At 37.7% G+C, this 24,481-nt stretch overlaps 1 protein-coding gene across 1 annotated transcript in view; it reads left to right on the top strand.

The window, feature by feature from the left end:
* The window catches only part of CNTNAP2 (contactin associated protein 2), a 1,659,707-nt gene that overhangs the window by 1,124,118 nt on the left and 511,108 nt on the right, over positions 1–24,481 (top strand). The window contains exon 12 of the mRNA XM_075921713.2: positions 4,490–4,609. Within this exon, the coding sequence (XP_075777828.2) occupies positions 4,490–4,609 (120 nt within the window). The remainder of the gene's footprint in view (positions 1–4,489; positions 4,610–24,481) is intronic.

The following is a 24,481-nucleotide window of genomic DNA, read 5'->3' as shown; positions in this document are numbered from 1 at the left end:
GAAAGCTTATTTCATATGGGCTGATCATATAGGGTATGCCTCGTGGGATGAGGTTTACTGCGGAGGTCGACAAATGCCTTTGCTGTCAACCACGGAACGTCCAGACTGCAGCACTGTGCCGCCAAACAGCTGATGGGCACAGTGCGGCAGCCATTTTAATTTAAATGAAGCGGCGATTATTTAAATCGTCGCTTCATTTGGGTATGTCTAGTAAACTAATCTACATAGCTCTGGCGACAGAGCCATGTAGTCTAGACATACCCTTAGTTAGCTTCTTCCTTTTCTTCTGTTTCTGCCCCAAGTCTCTTCTGTGACTAAATAAGAATTTTGTCTGGCAATATTTGAAATGCACCTTCAAGCACTTCATGCACTGCCACATTAGCCAGACAATAAGGTAGAAGCGGTTAATACTTGAACTATATAATAAGAATGTTTGTTGTCATGTAAATTACCATGGGAGAAACATCTATAAACATAAGTCAGCTACAGAGAAATCTGTCTCCAGCGCATATTTATTTTTACCCTTGATGTAGACATTGTGGCTGCATCTAGACTGGCATGATTTTGCGGAAATACTTTTAATGGAAAAGCTTTTGCCGTTAAAAGTATTTCCGCAAAAGCGCGTCTAGATTGGCATGGATGCTTTTGCGCAGAAAGTGTTTTTGCGCAAAAGCATCAGTGGCCAGTCTAGACGCGATTTTGCGCAAGAAAGCCCCGATTGCCATTTTAGCCACCGGGGCTTTTTTACACAAAACAGTTCTTCCCTGTCTACACTGGCCCTCTTGCGCAAGTATTCTTGCGCAAGTGGGCTTTTTCCCGAGCAGGAGCGTGAAAGTATTTGCGCAAGAAGCACTGATTTTGTACATTACAAAGTCAGTGCTCTTGCACAAATTCAAGCGGCCAGTGTAGACAGCTGGCAAGTTTTTGCCAGTCTAGATGCACCCTAAGTCTTTCTTTTTAAGGAGCAGAGCTATTGCGGTCCTGATGTACCACATCTCATGTTTTTCAGATTATCCTTTCAACCCATCATTTTTCAACTCCTAAACTCATTTTTCCCCTCACTTATTCTTTCCCTTCTTATTATTTTTTAACTTTTCTCTTCCAGTTCCTTGATGTCTTGCTTCAAAAACATGCCTGTCTACCTTTACCTGAAGAATTCGCCACTCAATCACATTTCCAAGTACCTCCCTATTTCTTTTTTTGGTTGACTTTGATTTTGTAGGTCACTCACTGCTCCATGATATTTTAGATTTTGTACTTTTTTGTTCTTTCTAACCTGCTGAAGCTGATTGTTTGACCACTGTAATCTTTTCTTCCTTCCTGCTCTCTCTCAGTGTTTCTCAGGGCTCTGCCCATGGTCCTCTCCCTTTTGCACTCTTCTCTCACCTCTCTGTGTGATTTAATCTACTCTCATGGTCTCTTGCTGTGATGAGTCTTCAAAACTATTTCTCTCCCTATGTCCATGCTTGCAGTTCTGCTAGCATTTTCAAAGCCTTTTTTTAATGCCCCCATTCTTAAATTAACCATAATTAAAATAGGTCTCCTAAACTGTCCTCTGTTTTTCTTTTCCTCAAACTTCTACGGCAGGGGTGCCACCACTGTATTTACTGTGCCTCTGTAGGTATAGGTGCTTGCAGCACCCACTGGCCACGGATCACTATTACCATCCAATGGGAGCTACAGGAAGCAGCACACACCACTTTTCCCAACTCCCATTGGCTGGGAACAGTGATCTGCAGCCAATGGGAGCTGCAATCACCTGGAGCTGTGAAGGATCAGGAATATATATTGGTGGCAGCCCACGAGGAGCTAACCCTGGTGAACAGGAACTGACCTGCAGGCTGGTACTTGCCCACTGTTGTTCTATGGTGCTGGCAGATCCTGCCAGTTCCTGTTCTACAACATTTCAAAACTCCAGCATTTCCTTTTTGTCCTGTCAAATAAAATGTTGGGCTTCTCTCTTTTCTTGATTACAAGAACCTTCATTTCTCTGAATTCTCTGTTTTATATCTTATTCCACTCCTATTAAGAAGAGCCAAAATGACCTCTCTCACAGGTTATTATTAACACCCTGATTCTGATGATGATGCCACCTTCAGCGAGGCTTCATTTCTTTCTTCTCCCTCAATTTGGTGCCTGGTTTGGTGCTAGTTTGTCCCCTTTCTTCTGCATTTTCCTCGTGTGTCTTTCTGTGACTAAATGAGAGTTTTTTTCTTCAGGACTATCAATACATGAAATGCACCTTCATCTGCTCTGCCATATAAGTCCCTATCACTTCTTAATGATCTCTTCTATTCTTAAAGAATATGAAATGGAGGGAAAGAAACATATCAAATATGGGTCCTTTAATTTTTTATATAACAAAAAGTATACTTTTAGAACCCTGGGAAGGTTAGAATAACTGATATAATAAGTTAATCATAGACAATTTGTTGCTATATCACCATCTCTACATATTAAAAATGCATATATGCAATGCAAAAAAATGTGAAGGCAGATTCTATAATGTGTACCATACACTGTTATTGCTAATTACTTTGGTGTAGCAATACTGCTGATACAATTAAAGGTAATAAGTACTTAAGTAAAACAGTTGAGCCTGTTTCTCCATAACTAACAAAGCTATAGAAATCGAGGTGGAAGTATGCCATATGTATCCCATAAAATATTGGATACCCCCAAAATGTAGGTAATAGGAATTGCATATAAAATACTTTAAATTTATGAGATCTTCATCAGTTTCTGCTTATCTTCTTCTTCAGCAATGAAAGATATTTGTGGTCTAGAATCGTAGAAATGAAATTAATAATGTTGTATTGTAGTATAGTAGAGACAGTCTGTGTATACCTTGTTCATTCTTCAGCAGTCAAAGGATGAACTCATTTGTGATGGATAGCTCCTTCTATGGAACTGTTAATTTGTTAAAGATACTGTGGCTCTGATATGGTGTGACATTCTCCATTGAAACTCTTCACTGTGAATCTTCTGTTGACTGAAATATAATTCTTTCCAGGCTATATACATTGAACTTCACAGATCTTTTCATAAAATAAAATAAATGATTTCGGAATCTTGTCTGGAAACAGGTGTACCACCGGGAAAAGAGAAAGTCTGTCATCATTAGTGTGGAAGTGGGGAGAAGGGAAATGGCTATTGAAACATTTTATAAGTCAATTATAAGTGTCTGCTTTTTATATAAGCTTAATTTATAAAATTAAAGCATCTCTAAACTAGTCATTAAATTTATCCTGAAATATAGTTTTCTGTCCCTCTACAATGTTGGGAGGTCAGAGAGGTTTTCTCTCTCACAGAAGTGCATGAGCACAGACACTTGAAATTTGACTTTATCTGTTTTACATTAGATTAGAGTAATGTTTCCAACCTCCATTTTCCTTTTTCTTATATAGTAGTTGGCTTGAGGCCTTTCAGAAAGGGAGATCCATTATTCACCAATCATCCAGAGCTCAGCAGAATGGACTGTCCTTATGGATATTTGAAATAAAGCCATTCATACCAAGGAGATAATTTGTAGGAATTGCATATTAGGTGGTTTTTTTACAGAGGATATGAAATCTGGGTAAATAAACATTTAATTCAGTTGGGAATTGATTGATTGATTCCAACCCACAAAGCTATGCCATCTAGTCCTCTGGAAAAGATAGAAGTTAGGTTTTAGTTAGGTATTATTGTTCATTATTGTTTCCCGATTTGCGTACTAATTTTGTAGATTATTTATGTGTTTAATTATTTAATAGAAACAATGTATCTGGAGTACTGCAAATACCACAGTCTGACAAGTGATGGCAACTCTCAATTTTTAATACTGACCATACAAAAGTGATCAATTCTAAAAAAACCTATTTGACCTTAGAAAAATAAATAATTAGCCTAAGAATTCATAGTGTTTCGTAAAATTGCTATTGAGAATCCTTAGAAAACATTGTGGTAATGTTAAATTACCTGTAATAAGTGACAAAAGGAACCAGCAGAATTGAGGATGAAAATTTTTTTTCATAGAGGATTTAAAGATTTTAAAATTTGTTTTTGTTCCAAATAAGAATGAAACCTGAAAATTTAAATATTTTCTGTGAGACAAAATAAAAAGATTGGAACAAAATATTTTGAATAACCTATTTCGTCTTTCTTTCATTTACATAATATTATAGTGTACAATATTTTAAATGAAATGAAAAATAGCTTCCAAATGAAAAATCAGATGTATGAAACTATGAAAGAGACATTTGACGTTTATTTTCTTCCAAAATAAAATGTGCTTCCATTATAGTTTTTCTGACTAGCTCTAGTAACTTAGAAAAAGTATTGTCCCTTCTATTAATTTTCCAGTATTAAATCAGGCCTTCGATGATAAATCAATATTCCACTAGTGTGAGTTATAAAATGAAGCTATGACAAAAGCTATTGTGATTGGGAATTATTTGCTCTGGACTTCAATTTTCTTATTATTTTATTTTATTTTATTCCATTCCAGCTATTTATGACCTTTCCTGTGAAGCATACAAGCACTTGGGAAAAACCTCAAATTATTATTGGATAGATCCAGATGGCAGTGGGGCACTGGGACCTTTGAAAGTTTACTGCAACATGACAGGTAACTGTACTGTAATTACCACTTTAATGTTCTATTTTTAATGTATGTTTGGCAGAGGGTTTGGAGACCTGTCCATAATTCATATTTCTTGGGAAAAGAAAAAAAATCCAGTTTTAACAATAGGCCTGATCATATTGAACTATTCATGATTGTTTGGATGGTATTTGACCTAGGTCATTAAATCTTAATTGTTGTTAAAGGGCCTTTGGCCTGGTCTACATTTAACAAACAACTTGACATCACTCAGGTGTAGAAAATTGGCATCAAGTCTAAGCAATCTAGTTAACTAGACCTAGCCCCTGGTATAGACAATTCTAGATCCACAGAAGAATTCAGATAGTGGAGGAAAAGTGAAAGAAAAATCCCTTTAGTCTTTTAGTCATCCTCACTATGGACTTTCAGAGGCATAACTGCAGTGGTGCTTCTATGATGCTTGTAGAGTAGACATAGCATATGTTTCCTCAGTGGCCCATATCCTAGAGAATGTTGCCAGTCCCAAAAATCCTAGTGTGTTTATAGGTAACTTCTGAAAACCACAGAAACAATGAGGAATCTTGAGGCACCTTAAAGACCAATGGTATGTCCACACTTGCAGCCTAATTCAAATTAGGGCCGCAAATGTAGGCTTTCAGAATTGCAAATCAAGCCCAGGATTTAAATATCCCACACTTGATTTGCATCTTCCTGGCCAGGTGCCATTTTTTAAATTTACAAGCCCGAAGTAACTGCCCGCGTCTACACACGGCAGTGAAACGGGCGTTCGAAATAAAGCCCTAGTTTGAACTACCTGTGATTCCTCCTGCAATGAGGTTTAACAGGTAGTTCAAAATAGTGCTTTATTTTGAATGCCTGTTTCACTGCTGCGTGTAGACGCGGGCAGTTACTTCAGGCTTGTAAATTCCCCCCCCCCCCCAAAAAAAATGGTGCCCGTCCGAGAAGATGCAAATCAAGTGCAGGATATTTAAATCCCGGGCTTGATTTGCAATTCCAAAAGCCTGCATTTGCAGCCCTAGTTCGAATTATGCTGCAAGTGTAGACAAACCCTAACAGATTTATTTGGGCATAGGCTTTTGTGCGTAAAAACCACTATATCAGATGCAGGTGTATCAAGATTTCAGATGCATTGGGTAAAAAACATGTGCATGCACCGACAAAAGCTTATGGCCAAATCTGTTAGTCTTTAAGATGCCACAGGACTCCAGTCTTTAAGATGTCACAGTTACCCCTCTGAGACTTGTGAAAACTAATTAGCAGTCATTGGTCAAGGAGGGCCTGAAAAGAAATTTCTTTGGGCAGAACAAGGTGGTTTTTCTATTGGGATAGCATGAGGCTCACAATTAGACCAAAAGAGAAAGAGAAAGGATTGCCTTCAGGGGTACAAGCTATTCATTTTTCTTCTCTTTCTCTGTCTTATCTCATTTAGCATGCCAAATGGTATACCTAGCTCTGTTAAGCAAACAGCTTCTTTTGTTCTCTCTGTTTATAATTAATTTTCTTATTAAAAATTACCTTTATATGAACATTTTCATGTAAACATTCTGAACGAAAAGAGAACCCAATAACCTCTAAAGAAAGGTACTGAAAAGTAAAGGGTTTCTGGAATCTGTCTCCAACCCTCTCATCCTGGGTCAAGGAGAATTAACAAAGTGGTCTTGTCTCATTCTGTTGCCATCAATGTGGCAGGTGAGCATAAGGATAAGGAATTCAAAACAAAGGAAGAGATGAGTTGGCTTTCATCATAGTACTGTTTGTTCATGTCCAGTGTTTATACATAATATAATTTATCTCAGCACTTAGCTGGACACTAGTTAATATCCAATACAAAACTTACTAAATATTCAACCACTGTCTCAAGAGAAGTATTTACTTATTCCTTAATTTCCTAGAATACAGTATCTTCTGGGATATCTTCACAATAAGGAGATTCCAGAATCTATTTGCTTTAGTATACCTTGACATAAGTCTTCAGAAAGTAAGAAGATAGGTACATATTGTTATGATGAGAAGCTGGGGGTAAAGACAATTTCTCATTTAACTGGATCCTCACTATGTAAGACCTTCAGAATCATAGTCATCACTTTAAACCAGGGGTCTCCAACTTTTTAAAGCATGAGATCACTTTTTGAATTTAAGTGCAATCCAAGATCTACCTCAAACTCAAATACCCTTGCTCTGCCTCCTTTGTGTCCCTTCTCTGAGGCTCTGCCCCTGCTCACTCCATCCTCCCTCCCTCTTCCACCCTCCTTCACCAGGCTGGGGCAGGCAGTTGGGGTGTCAAGGGGGTCCTAGGTACAGGCTCTGGGAGGGTATTTGGATGCAGGGGTGCTTGGGACTAACACAGGGGTTTGGGGCTGCAGAAAGGAGTTCATCACAGGTATCGAATTTCAGGATTTGAACACCAGCTGGGCACTGCTTACCTCAGATGGCTGCTTGGTGGTGGTGCAGTGGGGCTAAGGCAGGTTCACCCTTGCCCTGGCCCTCCACCACTCCCAAAAGCAGCCAGCAAACTCCATCCCAATCCCTGTGGTGCCCCCTCTCTGTTCTGTGGAGATAGGATACAGGATGGGAGAGGGGGCACCTTGACATCAGTGACCCCTCCTCTCCGTCCCCTGCCCTGTACAGAAAGCAGGAGGCTCCTGGGGGTGGGAGGGAGGAAGCTCTAAGGCATAGGGCAGGAGATGTGCAGTGGGCTGGGGTGGAGTAGGCTGAAGTGCTGGTCTTGATAGCCTCTTGGCCAAACCAGTCAGGATCACCTATCAGAAGCTCCAAGATCTACTGTTTGGTGACCACTGCTTTAAACTCTATCAGTAAGTAAACAGGCATCCACTGTCAGGGAACTATGCTGGAAATTTATGATGTATTACAGTGATCCCTATTCAAGAGCAGAACTGCTGTGTTCAGCATTACCTGTAGCTTTGGGATACTACTATTCAAGGGACGCTTTTTAAGTAAAAGTTTATTGAAATAATTTGTTGAGAATGAAAAAGTGAATCTATCAAGGCTGAAAGCACTTTGGCAATATGCTAAAAATATACTACTGTGCATAGGAATAAGTCTAATAGTGTCCCCAAAGCAGAAAGTAACCAGACAAAAAAATGAAAATTTACCATCTTCCCTTCCCTAGTATCTTTCCACAAAATGACTGCTGTAGTTTCCATAGAGATATATTTAAAAAAAATTCCAGTGAGAGGGAAGGTGGTCCAAATGATAACGAATGAAAGGAAGGAAGGTCCAAAATCCATTCTCTGCATTAAGGCATGATTCAAATTACAAAAAGTTTCACAACTCTGCTCTAGCTGAATCTTTCCAATCAGGCTGTTCCTGTTTAATACATTTGCTGTTATGGGGATGTAATTCCCTACCTAAACAAGATCACGATAGAACTGATTCACCATTAAAATGTGAGTAATCCTATGAAAATGGGCATGCAAGAAACTTTAGCCACTCTGCTTTTGAAATTAGACTATCATCCTAAAATTATTGGCCATATAACAGCTTAGCAAAGCATTTATTTTTTTCAATTATTCCTATATTTACATAAAGTATAATGGTTTATAATGAAGGCAGTATAATGTAGCGTATAGGGCACCAAAACAGAGACATGGGGTCAATTCAAAATGTCTCTTTTTGGATAGAATTCAGTAACCTCACCCCCCTACATATTGTGCTAATAGCAATATGAAATATTATTATAATATTACTAGTTAAGGTGAAGAGATCAAGTTTAAGTCTATAAGGGTATATCTACACTAGCCCCCTAGTTCGAACTAGGGAGGCTAATGTAGGCATTCGAAGTTGCAAATGAAGCCTGGGATTTAAATATCCCCGGCTTCATTTGCATCTTCCCGGGCGCTGCCATTTTTAAATCCCCCTTAGTCCAGACTCTGTGCCTGCAGCTACACGTGGCACAGAGTAGATAGTTTGAATTTAAATATCCCAGGCTTCATTTGCAACTTCGAATACTTATATTAGCCTCCCTAGTTTGAACTAGGGGGCTAGTGTAGACATACCCTAATTCTTCTACAGAAATGTCTGGTAGTATAAATGATGTAGTGGTGAAAAATATAGCCTTGAATTACCTTACATAATATATTGAAAGATTCCATAACATGTCAGTGTTGACTGCTATCAAATAGGTAATACAAGAAAATACTTAAAGATGCAATTATATATGCTATATCAGGTATGTACTGAATAACATACTTCTCTGTGCAAAAGTATTAGTAGCCTAACTGTGCATATTTGTGGCATTGTTAATAAAATGCTAAAGAAAAGACTTCCATTAGCTGAATTATAACTAATTTTTTCTTAAGACAAGGTGAAACAAAGTCCTCTGTATATTGCCTACAGACATGGAGAGAATTAACTTGTGGATGCTCTGTAAAGTCTGAGGCTTGACAAATTGAAAGAGGGTTTGATTGCTGCTCCTTCATCACTTAAATCAAAGCAGGAATATTTTTGGTAATTTTGTGAAGTCACCAATGGACTACGAAATAAATGAAGGTGACAGCTAAATCTGAAAATAATATAAGCAGCAAGTAAGTTATTTCAGAGGCCATTTCTAAATCTTAAATATTGTTTGTCTGAAACAGACAGAACAGCAAGGATGACTCTGGCTCTTATCTCTTGAGACTGCTGTTTAAATTTTCTCACCTCTAAATATTATGAATTCAAGCAACAAGTTTTGGGAGATAGTCATGTGTCAATAGGGTGACTTTCTTAGAAAAGTTGAAGAGAAAATTGCAGTGCAGCAGACATTTGTCCATGTTTCTAGACATAATTTGTGTCAATATCTCTAGACTGTCTTGATTTAGTAGTCTGGATGTGTCATGCTGATGTGTTCTACCTTTCCTAGATTTCTGTGGTAACTGAACAATACTCCAGGTTTTAAAATCTTTTGGCTAGTCAGCAGTATAAGCAAAATATAAAGAATACAATGTGTGCAAAAACTACTAGGAACCATCTGAGATGTTCTCTAAGAAATACTATTTATATTCACTACAAAAATTCCAAAGCACAGAAAAAAAAGCAACCTCATTGGTTTTGGTAACACAAAAACATTTATGTTAACACAGTGCTATATTTGGAAATTAAATAATACAGAAGTCAAGGATTTCTAAAGTTATTGGTCTCACAGCTAATTTGTTTGATATTTCATATTTAAATGACCATTAATAATGCTTTTAGAAATTGTAAACCTTTTAGATAGCCAGCAGTTGTCTAAATGCTTATGAACAATAGCAACCACAAGACTCACAGCTTTGCAAAAATATTTGCAAATCAATATTTATACCATTTGCTCCCAGCTGCAGCTTGCGCATTTTAGAAGAGCTTATTTAGATAATGTTTATGTAAAAGGCATAACATGACACAGTAATTGGTTTGAATTAGAGATTGGCCCAACTCATGATCTGAATCCAGAATGAAGTTTTCCCAAAGTCCTGTGATATTTGGATTTAATGTCCTGAGTCAGCTCTTTATGGAAAGAGACAAAACCTGTGAAGTGTGTTTCTCTGAAATTAGATTCTGATAGATCTCCCAAAAGTTAGAGGGACAAATTTGGAGCCCTCTCTGTTTTTCTCTTTGAAATCTTTATTACGAGAAATACACTGGAACAAGCTACGTTTGAAATAATTGATGTAAATGTCATCTTAGTTTATTAGCTCTCTAGCCCACTGTCACATGATTTTTGGCATTTCTGAATCCCTGCTCCTCTTTGGGCTTGTTCTTTCGCCTTTGGCAACTCCACTTATGGAATATGAAGTAGAAAAATAGTAATGAGCATTGATACACAGAGCGTATGTCTACACTATGGGACAAAATTGAATTAAGATACGCAGCTTCAGCTACATTCATTGTGTAGCTGAAGTCGAAGTACCTTAATTTGGCATTTGGTGCTGTGTGTACATGTCAGGAAGTCGAAGGAAGAACACTCTTCCTTCGATTTCCATTGCTCCTCGTGAAAGCAGGGTTATCGGCATCGACTGGAGTGCCCCTCTCACTTCAAATTGGCTGTCTTAACTAGACCGCTAATTCAAACCCTGGAAGATTGACAATGGCAGTGCTGATCTTCCTTTGTAGTGTAGACATATCCTTAGTTTTTCAAATCTCAAAATAGCATTCAGTTCAAGTCAGTTTTTATTTTAACAAAGTTTGTTTCTCTCTCGTCTTTATAATTTCTTGGCCAAAATGTGGCTGCCCTGCAAGGATCTTAAAGTGGGAAAGGCTCAGAAAGACATTAGTTCTTGGTCTATATGTTTGGCTACCATCTATTGGTGAACATGTGGGTAGAATCTGACCAGCACTAGGTATAGTTTTCCAGGTCCTTGTGGGCTCATGTCTGGGAAGGAGGCGTGGTCATGATCTAGCCATTCCTACCTCAGGCTCTGACTAGTAGATGCAGAGTAGCACTGTAGCACAATTTACAATTGAAGGACAAATGTAGAATATTGTAACTGCATTTCTAGTGATTACTGCTAACTACTTAACTGCTGGGTCTTGTACATTGTGGGTACCTGCTGTTGGCTTCTGCAAGTGTTATGGTTTCAGGAGACTTAATCATCACTCATCCATTTCCTTGCTTAGAGCTGTTCAGGCCTGTAAAGCCCTCTGTTTCCACATACTTAGAGAATTTTCTAATGATACCCTCAGCCTATATTAGTCATTCCAGTTATGCAAAAACGTAGACCCTCCCCATCCCAGCATTTTATGAAAATGGTGCTTGTGGTAGTTATTTCAATGACATAACAGACATTCAGCAGCCACAACTGTTGTGCCCTATGATTTCCTATTGCTTTGCCATAAATAGTGGGTAACTGGAATGCTTTTTTATGATGACATATGTGGAAACATATGGCATGGGTATAAATGTGCCATTCATCACCACATACTTGATAAAAAGTGGTCTGATTGTGGTAAATGTTTAATTCTATTGTACATATCTTGTATAATTAGCTTCTCTGATGGGACATTTTGCTTGAGGGCTAATTGGACAATCTGCCTAATTGCAGCACCTTCAGCATACATATATGTAGTAATTACATAGAGTTTTCAGTGCTTCAGTGCTTTTCATCTATCAAGGAATTTCCATGGGAGAGAAAATAAAAGAAAAAAAATCAGTGCAGAAGCTTTTATTTTGGAAATGTTTTCACTTGCCACTCTATTTGTTTCTATTAAGTCTTTTCCCTTTGTTTCTCCTCCTCCCTTTAACTCATACTCTTTTTCTTTTTTTAATTCTCTTTTTTCTTTCCCTACCCCTTCTCTCTTTGTTTCCCATTTTCTCTTCCTTTCTCAACTCTGAAGGGCATGTAACATTGCCAGCACTATTTCACCCGTTGACCTCCCCACACGCACATACACTGGGCTCCCAGCTGAGTTGCCAGTGCTCCCTATAGTGCTCCTACCCTGCTGAAAGACCTCCCTGTTCCTGGCATCTGTGATCCAGGAACATCTGTGGTCCGTGCCAGACCACAGATGCTATCAGACCAGGAGTCCCAGTTAAGGGAGGTACAACCTGTATATGTTATTGGAGAACACTTTATAACTCATGTTTTAAGAAATATGATAAAGACCAACAACAGCAGAGTGGCCAAATGAAAACTGGAGAACTGTAATTGAGAGCTCTGTTTGAACTCCTCATTTATTAAAGATAGGTGTTGCTATTTGCACTTTTGTATCTGTCTGGATCCTGCATCCTAAAAGAGGCCACACTGCAAATCCACATTAAGGCTGTGTTGTCTATTAATGCTCTCACTTCCACTTTATGGACACTTTACTAAAATGAAATTGGTTTTATAGACTAACCAGTTATTTTTCCCTCAGTGGGTTTCACTGGATAATGAAGACCCATAGGGAAAAAATAGCTATTTTCTTTATATTTTTATGACACTTTCCTTTTTATTTCTTCCATGTCTGCTTCCTCATAAAAGGTTTGTCTGCTTCAGTGTGCGTCTGTGGACTTTGGGGAAACAAGTTTGTGACTAAGATGTATCATGTCACAGCTTAGAAGCTGCGAGCTGTTGTCTTTAGATTGTGTGGTTTGTAAACCAGGAAGCCCAATCTTTTATACACTCTTTGTAAAGGTTTCTTTGCCCTTTGGGGTCACGGTTCAAACAATGACTCCTGGGTATATCGTATCAAGACCTAGTTGTTTCTCTGTACTAATGCTGTTTATCAAGTTGACAGGCAGCAGGACTAAGAATCAAACTACTCATCTGGAGAAGACAAACTTAGAAAAAGAATACATTATCTGTACAGGGATTTTGTTCATAGTCATTTTTCTAAAACCAGCATCAGTATAACTGAAAGAACTCTGTGTGGATTAATTTCAAGGAAAGGAAACATTTAAAAAACTTGTGCAAATGGCATATTAAATCAATTTATTTCCAAGACACACAATCAAGCATTTGAAATGAATGTAAGTCCATTTAAAAAGAGACAAAGAGTACAGGTGAAAGAGATTCATTCCACTTAGAATCCCTAATAACTGTTTACGATGAAGTGATGCAGTGTTTATATTTACTTTTCCAAATTAATTTACAGGATATCCCTGCTATAAGTCACCCCAGTATACATGTGTTCTGCACTAAAGCCATTGACATTTGTAGGAACTGATGTGTTATAAGTCCTCCTATTTCCCACTCTTAAGACACGTGCAAAAAAAAAAAAGGCAATTTGTGCAAATGGAAGTCATCTATGAAAAAAAAATTCCCCACTTTAGGTTGTTTCACTTTAAGTCCAGTTTTTTTTTTAATGTATCTTGGACTTATGGTGAGGAGGGCCTGTACCTAAAAGGGCAGGTTAGCAGTTCTGTCACTACTCACATGAAACATTCAAGGCTTCTGACCTCCTCCTGTTTGCTCTGGCAGATATATTTTTTTAAAGTATTGAGTCAGCAATGAATGAGCTGCAGCACACGTCCATCTGGATGTGAATACACACTCAGACAGCAAGCTGCTGATCCAGCTCTCTGCCACAGCTGAGCCATCTGTGCAGTGAGACTGTCTAATGGCTCCTCTCTGAAGAGTCCTATTTCTCGTCTCACAGTACAATTCCTTAGACCATACATTCTCCAGGAAAGAGACTCTGTGTCTTTCTGTGTGTTTACATAGCACCAAACATAACAGGACCCTCAACCTGACTGGAGCTTCTGGAAGCCATTGTTAAATTAGCATTATGTTAAGTATAACACAGGAGTAGCCATCATGCTGACACACATGCATGTGCCTGATTCCTGTAACAGTGAGAAATGTATTATGACCAATAGAACTGGAGTCAGAGAAACAATATTCTATGGAGAGACTGTTTTTGAGGGGATATCAGGAAAAAAGGCAATGCCAAGAGTTAGGCCAGAAGCAAGTCAGCCTTATGCATAGAGCGGTCTATGGGGTTTAATAAACTTCTACTTGTTCAGCATAACCTGCATTCAGCATCACTCTTTGCAACTGAAACATGGTGGCAGCATCTGAACTATAAATCAGACTTGTTATGGTTAAGTTTATCAATTTATTCCAAAACCTCCTCTAATGACACCTCAATCTGGGATAATTCCTCAGATTTGTCACCTAAAAAGAATGGCTTAGCTTTGGGATTCTCCCTAACATCCTTAGCCATGAAGATTGAAACAAAACATTTTAATGTTAACAAATGCTAAGTAATGCACATTGGAAAAAATAATCCCAACTATGCACACAAAATGATGGGGACTAATTTAGGTATCACCACTCAAGAGAGAGATCTTGGAGTCATTGTGGATAGTTCTTTGAAAACATCGACTCAGTGTGTGGCAGCAGTAAAAAAAAATCAAACAGAATGTTAGGAATCATAAAAAAGGGATAGAGAATAAAACAGAGAATATCTTATTTCCTCTATATAAATTCATGATACGTCCACATCTTGAGTACTGCATACAGATGTGGTCACCTCATCTCAAAAAAGGTATCCTGGCATTGGAAAAGGTTCCGAAAAGGGCAACAAAAATTATTAGGGATTTGGAACAGGTGCTATATGTAGAGAGATTCTTCATCTCAAAAAAGAGGAGATTAAGGGGGAATAAGATAGAGGTCTATAAAATCAAGTGAATAAGGAAAAGTTATTTACTTGTTCCCAAATCATAAGAACTAGGGGTCACCAGTTGAAATTAAGTAGCAGGTTTAAAACAAACAAAAGGAAGTTTTTTTTCATTCAGCTCACAGTCAACCCATGGAATAACATGCTACAAGATATTGTGAAGACCAGGACTTTTATGGGGTTCAAAAAAGAACTAGATAAATTAATGGAGGTTAGCTCTATCAATACTTATTAATCAGGATGGGTAGGAATGATGTTTCTAGCCTCTCTTTGTCAGGGGCTGGAAATGGATGACAGAAGAGGGATCACTTGATGATTAACTATTTTGTTCACTCCTTTGGGGGAATCTGGAATTGGCCACTGTTGGAAGACAAGATACTGGGCTAGATGGACCTTTGGCCTGACTCAGTATAGCCATTCTTCTGTTCTTATGTTAAATCCTCTCTAGACCACTAGCTGGCAGTAGAAGCCATGGAACTTTATCTGAAGGGCCCTGAAGCCCTGGATTGCACACTCAAACCTCAACCAGTGCTGATCTCAGTGAAAGGAAGAGTTGAATTTCTACACACTTGACCACGCTAGAGAATGAAAACAGCAGGAAAGTACAAATATTATTTTATATTATTGGAGAAGAAGGCAGAGAAGTTTGCACTACCCTGAAACTTATTACTGCCTCAAGTCTGACAGTCATTCTAGGGACCCATTGCTCTGCAATGCAAAATTAAGTTGAGGAGTGATATAATTTTTCACTAGAGACCAATGTGAAGAGGAAGGGATAGATCCCTGTGTGTAATTTTGGGAGTTGAAGAGAATCATTTTGGGACAGGTTAACAAGTGGCACTTCGGATCACCACGTGCAAGGTATAGCTGGCCTGGGAAGCCACTCATTCTAGTTGAAGGCTTGATGTGGGATATATAGCGGAAGCCTAAGAAAACAGGATGACATTTCTATGATCACCAGAACTGTATGCAATAAGATGACAGCAAAGAGAGCAATTGTTAGCAATTTTGGCACTCAGAATTTACCCCTTCAGAATGGTGTCAAAACAGTCTGGCACAGACACTGATGGAATGAAGGACCAAAACCCTCTCACCAGAAGGATGGAGAGCATACTGAGAAGAGTTGCCTAACAATCAGAGATATCATATGTAAAGTATGACAGGTGGGCAAGGACCAACTGGACCTGGAGACAGGCATGCCATTAAAGAGAACCCAACCAGAATGGAGGAAATGAGTTGTGAGGAGGGTTGTTACACTTCTGTAAACCAAAGTGACTATGCAAGAGGGACGAGAGATCTGAAGGAACAGGAGATACCTACACATCATCAGATATAACAGCCACAGATTGTGAAGAGATCATCACAGAATAAAGAGACACAGAACCATCTGCAGAGCAATCCAACCTGCAGGGAAGAGACTCCACAAATGTAGAAATAGATTGCTACATTTGGAGACAGGTGACAGAGAGAGGTCACTGTCTTTGTTGTCACCAGTTAAGGAGCCCAAACCATTTCAAAGGCTGTATAAGCAGATGTCTCTGTGGTGAATATGGGATTTCAACTTTACTGTAAGCTAACAACCTCTGGCGAAAAGGACACTGAGTTTGGGCATCTATTGCATGCTGTAATGTTTTGTGATGTTATTGGGTTGTGATATGAACATACAAATCATTGTTGCAACCATTGTTATATGATTGCACCAAAGCTTGTGCAAAGTGTACCAAATGAGACGTCTATAAAAAGCTTCTCATTAGCTGATTCTGTTTATACAATTTGTATGCATGTATCATTTTTGCATTTTAATTTATGAGTATTGGCTATGTACATGTATTTCAAATGTTTGCTTCTGGGAGACATTAACGGGAGGCTTGGCCCGCTCATAGTGAAAGGATTATTAGTCAACTAAATAGAAGTCATTGACTAACAATGGGTCTGGGATGGTGCCAATCCACATCTGATGAACTCCTCTGTGAATGTTCAGACCAGCATGGGAATGATGGCTGGTACCTGTAATGAACTGAGTCCTGGATGGACAGGTGATTTGCTCATGTGACTTTTCCACAGAGGGCAATGAGAGTCCTTCCACATGGCCAAGGTTATATAAAGGGCCCTGGTGGTTCCTCCATTTTGTCTTCAATCTGACTTCTTGCCTCTGGAAGGTCTTTGCTATCATCTAAAGCTTGAAAAAAGACTGATAACCATCTTAACAGCAGATGTATTCCAGAGACTGGATTTAAGAAGCGAATTATTCCACCGCTGCTACAAGCCCATACTAATAACTTTGCAGTTAGTGTATGCATCTGATTCCTTTAACCATGTAAACTTTCTTTCTTTTATAAATCCATGGGCTACGTCTAGACTACATCCCTTTTTCGTAAAAGGGATGTAAATGAGATGTAACACAATTGCTAATGAGGTGGGGATTTAAATCTCCTGTGCTTCATTAGCATAAAAATGGCTGCCACTTTTTTTGCCACGGAGCTTTGCCGGAGAAAAGCGTCAGTCTAGACACTGATCTTTCAGAAAATAAAGCCTTTTCCGAAAGATCCCTTATCCCTCTTGAAATAAGGGATAAGGGATCTTTTGGAAAAGGCTTTATTTTCCGAAAGATCAGCGTCTAGACTGACGCTTTTCTCTGGCAAAGCTCCGTGCTGAAAAAAAGCGGCAGCCATTTTTATGCTAATGAAGCACAGGAGATTTAAATCCCAGCTTCATTAGCAATTGCGATACGTCTAATTTACATCCCTTTTACGAAAAATGGATGTAGTCCAGATGTAGCCTTAGACTTTAGATTCTAGAGGGCTGGCTAACAGCATGCTTTTTGGGGTAAGGTCTGAGTTATAAATTGACCTGGGAATGTGGCTAGTCCTTTATGTATCAGAAAAACCTGTGGGTTTTTTTTCTTTTAAATTTGGTTAGACTAGTTTTCATAACCTCTCATCTTTATAAGATCTGGTCCTGGTGGAACAGAGGAAGTGGAGTGTCTGAGGAAATTGCTTGTATGACTTCTTGCTAGCCAGTATGGTGAATAGAAGTGTTCTTTGTGACTGGTTCGGTGTGCATTATAGTAAATGATCCCCAGTCTTGGGCTGTAAGTCTCTGAATTGACATTCTCTCAGAAGTGCTCACAGACCCTTTTATGTGGTACATGTTTACACTAAAATGTTTGTAAAATAGGGAAGATGTATCATGATCAGTGGAACTGGTCTGAGAGGACCCAAGTTCCCTGACGTGATTGTTATTGAGGGAACATATGGAAAACAGGCAACACAAGGAATTAGAGCAGAAGCAACTCAGACATATGGACAGAGTAGTTCATAGGGTTTAATAAACTTCCACTTGTTCACTTTAACCTGTCCTCAGCTAAATTCTTTAATAATGAAATAAGTAGGCATATTTATTGTTAGAGAACCATTTTATAATGAATGACATCTACCACAGTGGTAACAACTGTTTCCAGGAACTGTGCTGGTTTAAGGGACAAAATATGGCTGTATCATTGCAGCAGTCAACACTTCCAAATCATTTATATACACTTAGTTGTAACAATATTCCTGATCCTGGTCATCACTATAGTTTAGGCTTAGTGTTCTTGTACAGAACAAGCTCTGTGCATAGACTCTGGCACTATACTGGGGCTTAGAACACGCACAATTGAAAGATAGGGAAGAGTAGTATGCCAAGGCCCAACATGAAGACTCCTCACTAAAAGCAGAGATGATGGAAGTCCAACCAGAGCAGCCATCACAAAAGCCTGAGTTACAGGTAGTACGAATATGTACTTGACAGGAATCACTGATCGACTTAAATAAATTTAGAATGCTCCTGAAGTACTGTACTGTCTTGAGAAGTTTCCTTTTACTATAAAATGTTGGCACTTTCTGATTCAATAGTACTTCCTGGAGGCACAAGTCAGGATTGCCCATCATTAATCAACATCTGCTTTCTTCACTCCTTGACTTTAGAATAAAGACAGATGCTTCTGGCAAAGAACATTCAGATTCACCAGGTGGTTTTTTCCCAATTCAGTTGCAAATGTTTCATACAACACCCAGGCAAAAAATTCATCTCAACAGAGCATATAGGAAATCTTATGTGTAGCCTGCATTATATTGTCTTATAAGTATTAATTCTATATTTGTTGCACTCTTTTCACAATAGGCAAGCATATAAACATGTGAAAATAAAAACTTGAACAAAACTTGAAATTGTTATAGCCATTACACTAGGGTAAATTCAGACTCACTCTTTTGAAGTCAGTGCAATACATCAGGATATTTTTTATGGCACAAGTGAGAGCAGAATTTGGCCCTTGAACCCATATCTTGCTGTATTATCAGTGCAGTGACCAGAACTCCAGTGTAGAGTTCTACATTTGCAAATGAACAGATTTGCATTACTCATTTGCTCTTCATAAAAACAAAACCAAAGAAGAACCTGACATTAATATATAATAACAGCACAAAATAGTGTTATAATGCTACTATAAGTTATCATGTTAAGTACCTTTCTACAACTGATGGACATTTTTCTATTCAGTTTTTCTTACCAGTAAAACTTTGCAAAGGCAGTATTCACTCCTCACACAACCTCATAGATCAGCCCCTTGAAACTCTTCTTGGCAGTATATTTGGGAGAAAACTGGAATTGAAATTTACCCCTGATTATAGCACTCTGACTGGAGCACATGTATTTTATAAGTTCAGTCCAGATTCATGACAGTCAGAGGCAATGATCACAGCCTGAACAGTACTGTATTCCCAATATTGATATAGTAATTAGCACAAAACTAATCAGACATGATTATTACCTTTTTCACTCACACATTACAGTAAGAATATAATGAAGAGACAGCTGCTCCAATTTAGTGCTGGAGGGAAGCCATTCAAAGCCTCTTCAGGTGACTGACATTTGTGCTAGCAATCATGAGATGTCCATAAATCAAGCAGCCCTGCAACCTAGCGCCAGCAAGCAGCTGTTAAACTGACAAGAGGCTCATTCCTTAATCCTTCACACACTTGTAAATATACCTGTGTGTGCTTTAATGCCTCTTTTGTTGTGGAAAACATGAGGAGGCAATTTAGAAATAATAGACTTATAAGAGCTATGGAAACAACTTCCTAGTGGGTCAGCAGTCAGCAAACTCTCAAAGCTTGAGAGTGCTTTCAAGAATTCTTTTTGCAGTAAATTTCTCTTATCCCATGGCATATTGGCATTCCGACAGCTTCCCTCTTGGATGGTGCTTTTATCCTGCTGTGCACCCACTACCTCTTTTCCCATCTTTTACAGGGCCTGTAACTTATTTCTTTTGCAGTTATCCTCTGAGAGAGGTTGAAATAGGACCCAAATTTCAGTGTTATGTATGGTTCGGTGTACAAATTAAAGGAAATAGAATGTAATGTTTAATTTAGCCTACTCTTTGTTTTCATTATCCACAGACCTGCCTTGTTATCCTGCAGATAATGCATTTTTTTAAATGCATTGAACTTTTCTTTATCTCTTTTTGGTGGCAAATTTATCTTTCTTTCTCTTCCTTGTCCTAGTGCTATTGCTTCCAATTGGAAGAAACAAGGAAAATAAACATGGTATCATTTTTTTCTACTTATTTTGTGCACATACAAACCTCTCAAATGTCTGTAGTAAGATGGATTTTTAAGGTAGTTCATTAAGGAACTAGAGAATCCCTCTGAACTGTTCTCCTTTGTTCTGGTTGTTTGTCAATGAATACGTTTTTGTAAATTCATAGCTTCATTTTAAATTGTCTATTCATTTTCAGTAAATTAGGTGGCATTAAGTTTATAGATCGACAATGTGGGTGCCAAATGTGATGATTCTCTTTTAGAAGGTACCATACCTGCCCAATAAGGAACTGGACTAAGACCACCAGAACTTTTCACATATGCCAAACAATTGCCATGAGATGGTAATTGTATTTAGTTACTAGCAGTTTGAGTAATAGTAAACCTAGCAGCAAAAGGTTTAAAAAAAATGTTACTACCAATCCATCGAGCCATCTAGTTCCCACATTTCAGTGATTCTGAAATCTAGGATTTTTTTAAGAATCTAGATCTTTTGAGAATCACAGAGTAGAATAAAATCTGGGTTTTGTTGAAATATGTTTGAGTTGGCTTTAGTGACACACATACAGTTTTATGAATTGCAGAAATGATAATATGCATTCATCGACTTCTCTCTTTCCACTTTTCATAAGAAATGGACATAATGTACTAATAGGTGGTATGCTAATTTACAAACAAAACTTTAGCACACCCAAAGAAAAAGAAAAGCTTTATGGGCTCTTCTGTAGAGCTTTATTTTTGGTAAATAATTTTTTTAAAGGGAACCACATGTCATACTCTGCTATGTTTTACAGGTTTGACCTCCCTGATCTAGCACCATCGGGACCTTACTGGTCCTGAAGGAGAGAATTTGCCAGACCAGGGAAGGTCTCCTGCCACCGGCACCCAAACCCATAGTCTGCTTCTGGCAGACTGCTCTAGTAGGCAACCTTTTAACATGTTTTGGCAGTAAAAGTCACAGGTCACCAACAAAGACCAAATTCCAAACCCAATGAAAAGTCTGTTAGAGTCAATGGTAAAACTACCATTAATTTCTGTATGCTTTTGATATGATCAGAAATGGAACCCGATTTGAACCAGCAGAGCATCATCCATTCACCTCCAGTTTCAGGTAATCATTTTCAGGGAAAATAACTCTGATCATGACTTCCATATTCATATGGAGCATCAACATGATTAGAGAAAAATGCTAATTAATCTTCTTCCTGGTAGATATATAATTAAAATATTTGTCACTGGATTCTAATCAAGTTAAAGTTACAACACACAAACAACAGAGACTAGTTATGAACACCTGAGAATTTTTTCTATTAGCTCACAAAAATTAGCCCTGAAGTCAGTACTGTGGAAACTGGGGAAGAAAAAGAAGAAAAAAGGGTAAAATCAGCTGTGCATATGATTTTTATTTTAAAAAAGTGGGGTGAGAGAGTATTTTACTCTTGTTGCAGACTGAGTACATATGTTTTATCAGATAGCCTTTCATATGATCTTAACTTGGAGGGAAAAATTTGTAAAAAAAATTGCAACATAAAGCACTGTGAGGTACAGAGCTATTGTTCTTTACATGGCATATAAAAGTGTTTTTTTCTCCAATTCAGCTCTAGTCTCTGATTATTTAATAACCTTGACCTAAAATTCCAGGTTTATTGATTGCTTTTTAAGAAAATTGCAGTATTCTATTTCTTTTTCACCTGATTTTGTTCATCATGAGTTCTGGCAAAGTATTTTGAAATATTAAATTACCTTCTTATTTATTTATATATATTTTTATTCTTTGCAATCACAAAGATTTGCTACAATTTGTTTAACAGTATTCTTCATTATTTTAGCAAGGATCTGATCCTATGTCCATTGACTTGACAGACATAGTATCAGGGTTTAAATGAGCAAGTTCAAATATATGATGTCAAACTGGGTCTTGCATTTACCACAGATATATGAAAAATATTTCCTGTTTTTTGCTGGACCACGTTCATTCTTTTTCCCTAGCATTTCACATGGGTGCTTTCATACTGAACAATGTGAACACTGAATTTTTTTAAATAACAAAAGAATATTGATCTGAATAAAACATTGTGATTTAAGCAGGGTTGAGTTTTACTCTACAAAAGACTTATATTTAACAGAATGCATGTAAACTTTCACATTTTTGAGTAATTGTGCTATTTTCACAAATTTGAAACAAAATATGAAAATATTATTCTTCAGAGTTGTTTAGAATATATTGCAAATGTTCCACACAGAACCGAAACAGAATAACATTTTTATATATTTTAATTCTAGGCTTGTGTTCTCTGTTGCCACAGTTACTATCACTAGTGCTACATGTTTGGCATTTATTGTTTTTATTAGTGTCTTTTTGTAATATAAATAGATTGTTGCCTGTTATGCACAGCTGTAAAGTTAATAGTAGAAAATGTTTTATTCAGCTCCACAAGAACTGCTAAGTTAAAATGAGAACTGTGTGGAGTCAAAGAATAATGGCTTGTTCCATGGTCATATTGAAGTAGGGAAGTCATGAATTCCTAGGATTCTCAGGTTTTGAGAGTCTATATACTTATGTTAACATGCATCTGTACACAGCCTCACTTTCACTGCATAAATGGATTTAAACAAAGTTTATTGCAAAATAAAGAATATTTTAATTAAAAGAAGAGAGACTAGTGACTTTTACCAATTTTTAATATACATTTATATTTGCTTTTTTTTTTTTCATGGCCAGCCTGTGCTTTTTGTTGTAATTTGCCGCAGCAAATCACTAGCCCTCTCCATTGCCCTTGAGTTAGATGGAAACTGAAGAAATGAAAAATCATCAAATGAACCCTTCCTTAAATGTCATAGTCTAATTTGCGGACTTGTAATTACACTCTGCTACACATTACCCTTTTCTTTTAATGTCATTGCATGCCTTACTGAAAACCATAGGCATTCAACAAAGTTTTGTGCAATATGGCAGGATCTTTTAATCTGTGCATTATTGGTGAACGCTGAGTGAAATTATGACTATTATGAAGTTTAATACACAGACTTCATCTGAAAGAAATAAAAATCTGCATCAACTCCCACAGTTAATACATCAATGTTGTTATTCTATAGACATCATTATGGTATCTAAGTATCTCTTCATTCCCATGTGTACTATGGGAAAATTGTGTCTGAATTCTATAGTAATATCTTCTAGTTTTACCCTGGACAATTTAGAAAAGTGTTGAATGTGTTGTTCCTTAAGGTGCTGATTCTGCAAAGAACATGCATATCTGTAAGCAAGAATTGTCCAGTTGACTTCAAATATGATTATTCATGTCCTTACAGTTAAATAGATGCTTGTGTTTGGTACTGAATTGCCTTAACATTTTCTTTTACTTCACAAAATTTAATGGATTTTTCACGCAAAAAATTACTTGGAATCACAAATTATTGTATACGTAGCACTAGTTATCATGTGTCCATCCAAAACCACGTTAGGGATGCAAATACCCAGAATTCTCCCTGGCATGCAGTTTTGCATACAGACTTTGTGGATGTATATTATTCCTAAAAATGAGAGGCTACTCTCTTGAAACCGCAGTCCTTTATTTCCCCAAAAAACATGCACAGAATCACACATTGGGCATGCAACAGGATCATAGAGTCATAGGGCTGGAAGAGACCTCAGGAGGTCATCAAGTCCAGCTCCATACCCAAAGCAGGACCAATCCTAACTAAATCAACCAGCTAGGGCTAAATCACTTAAAAGTCACATTAATAGTGAATGAGATTTGAATGATTGTTGATTAAAAAAACCTTGAAAATCAACTGAACTTCTATTTTCTGAATTCAGTGGATCTATGAGTAGGGAGGGCTGTTAGCAACATGAACTTTGGTCTGCCTTTTAATATATGTTTAATTGAGCTGTAGTGTAAAGGAACTTTCAGTGTGCATGACTCCCTATTACCCCTTTTTTGTAGTGTGTTTTGTTGTCACATTAGTTTCCTATCGTGGAGATAGATGCTTAGTTCCATAAAGTGGTAATGGTTTTGAGATCAGCCTGTTTCACTTAAGCCCACTTTCAATCGCTGTCAGTGGAAAAAGGAAAAAACATCAACATGGATTTATATTAAGGCTCTTGATTAATCACAGTTAAGTCACACGATTAACTCAAAAGTAATCATAATTAAAATTAATTGCCATTAATTGCAAATATAATCTCACTGTTAATTGAAAAATAAATATTTTCTACATTTTC

The sequence above is a fragment of the Pelodiscus sinensis genome, chromosome 2, assembly GCF_052426305.1.
Source record: "Pelodiscus sinensis isolate ZL-2025 chromosome 2, ASM5242630v1, whole genome shotgun sequence".
In the NCBI taxonomy this organism is placed as follows: Eukaryota; Metazoa; Chordata; order Testudines; family Trionychidae; genus Pelodiscus; species Pelodiscus sinensis.
The sequence above is the reverse complement of the archived record's forward strand: the minus strand, read 5'-3'. Positions and strand labels throughout refer to the sequence as shown.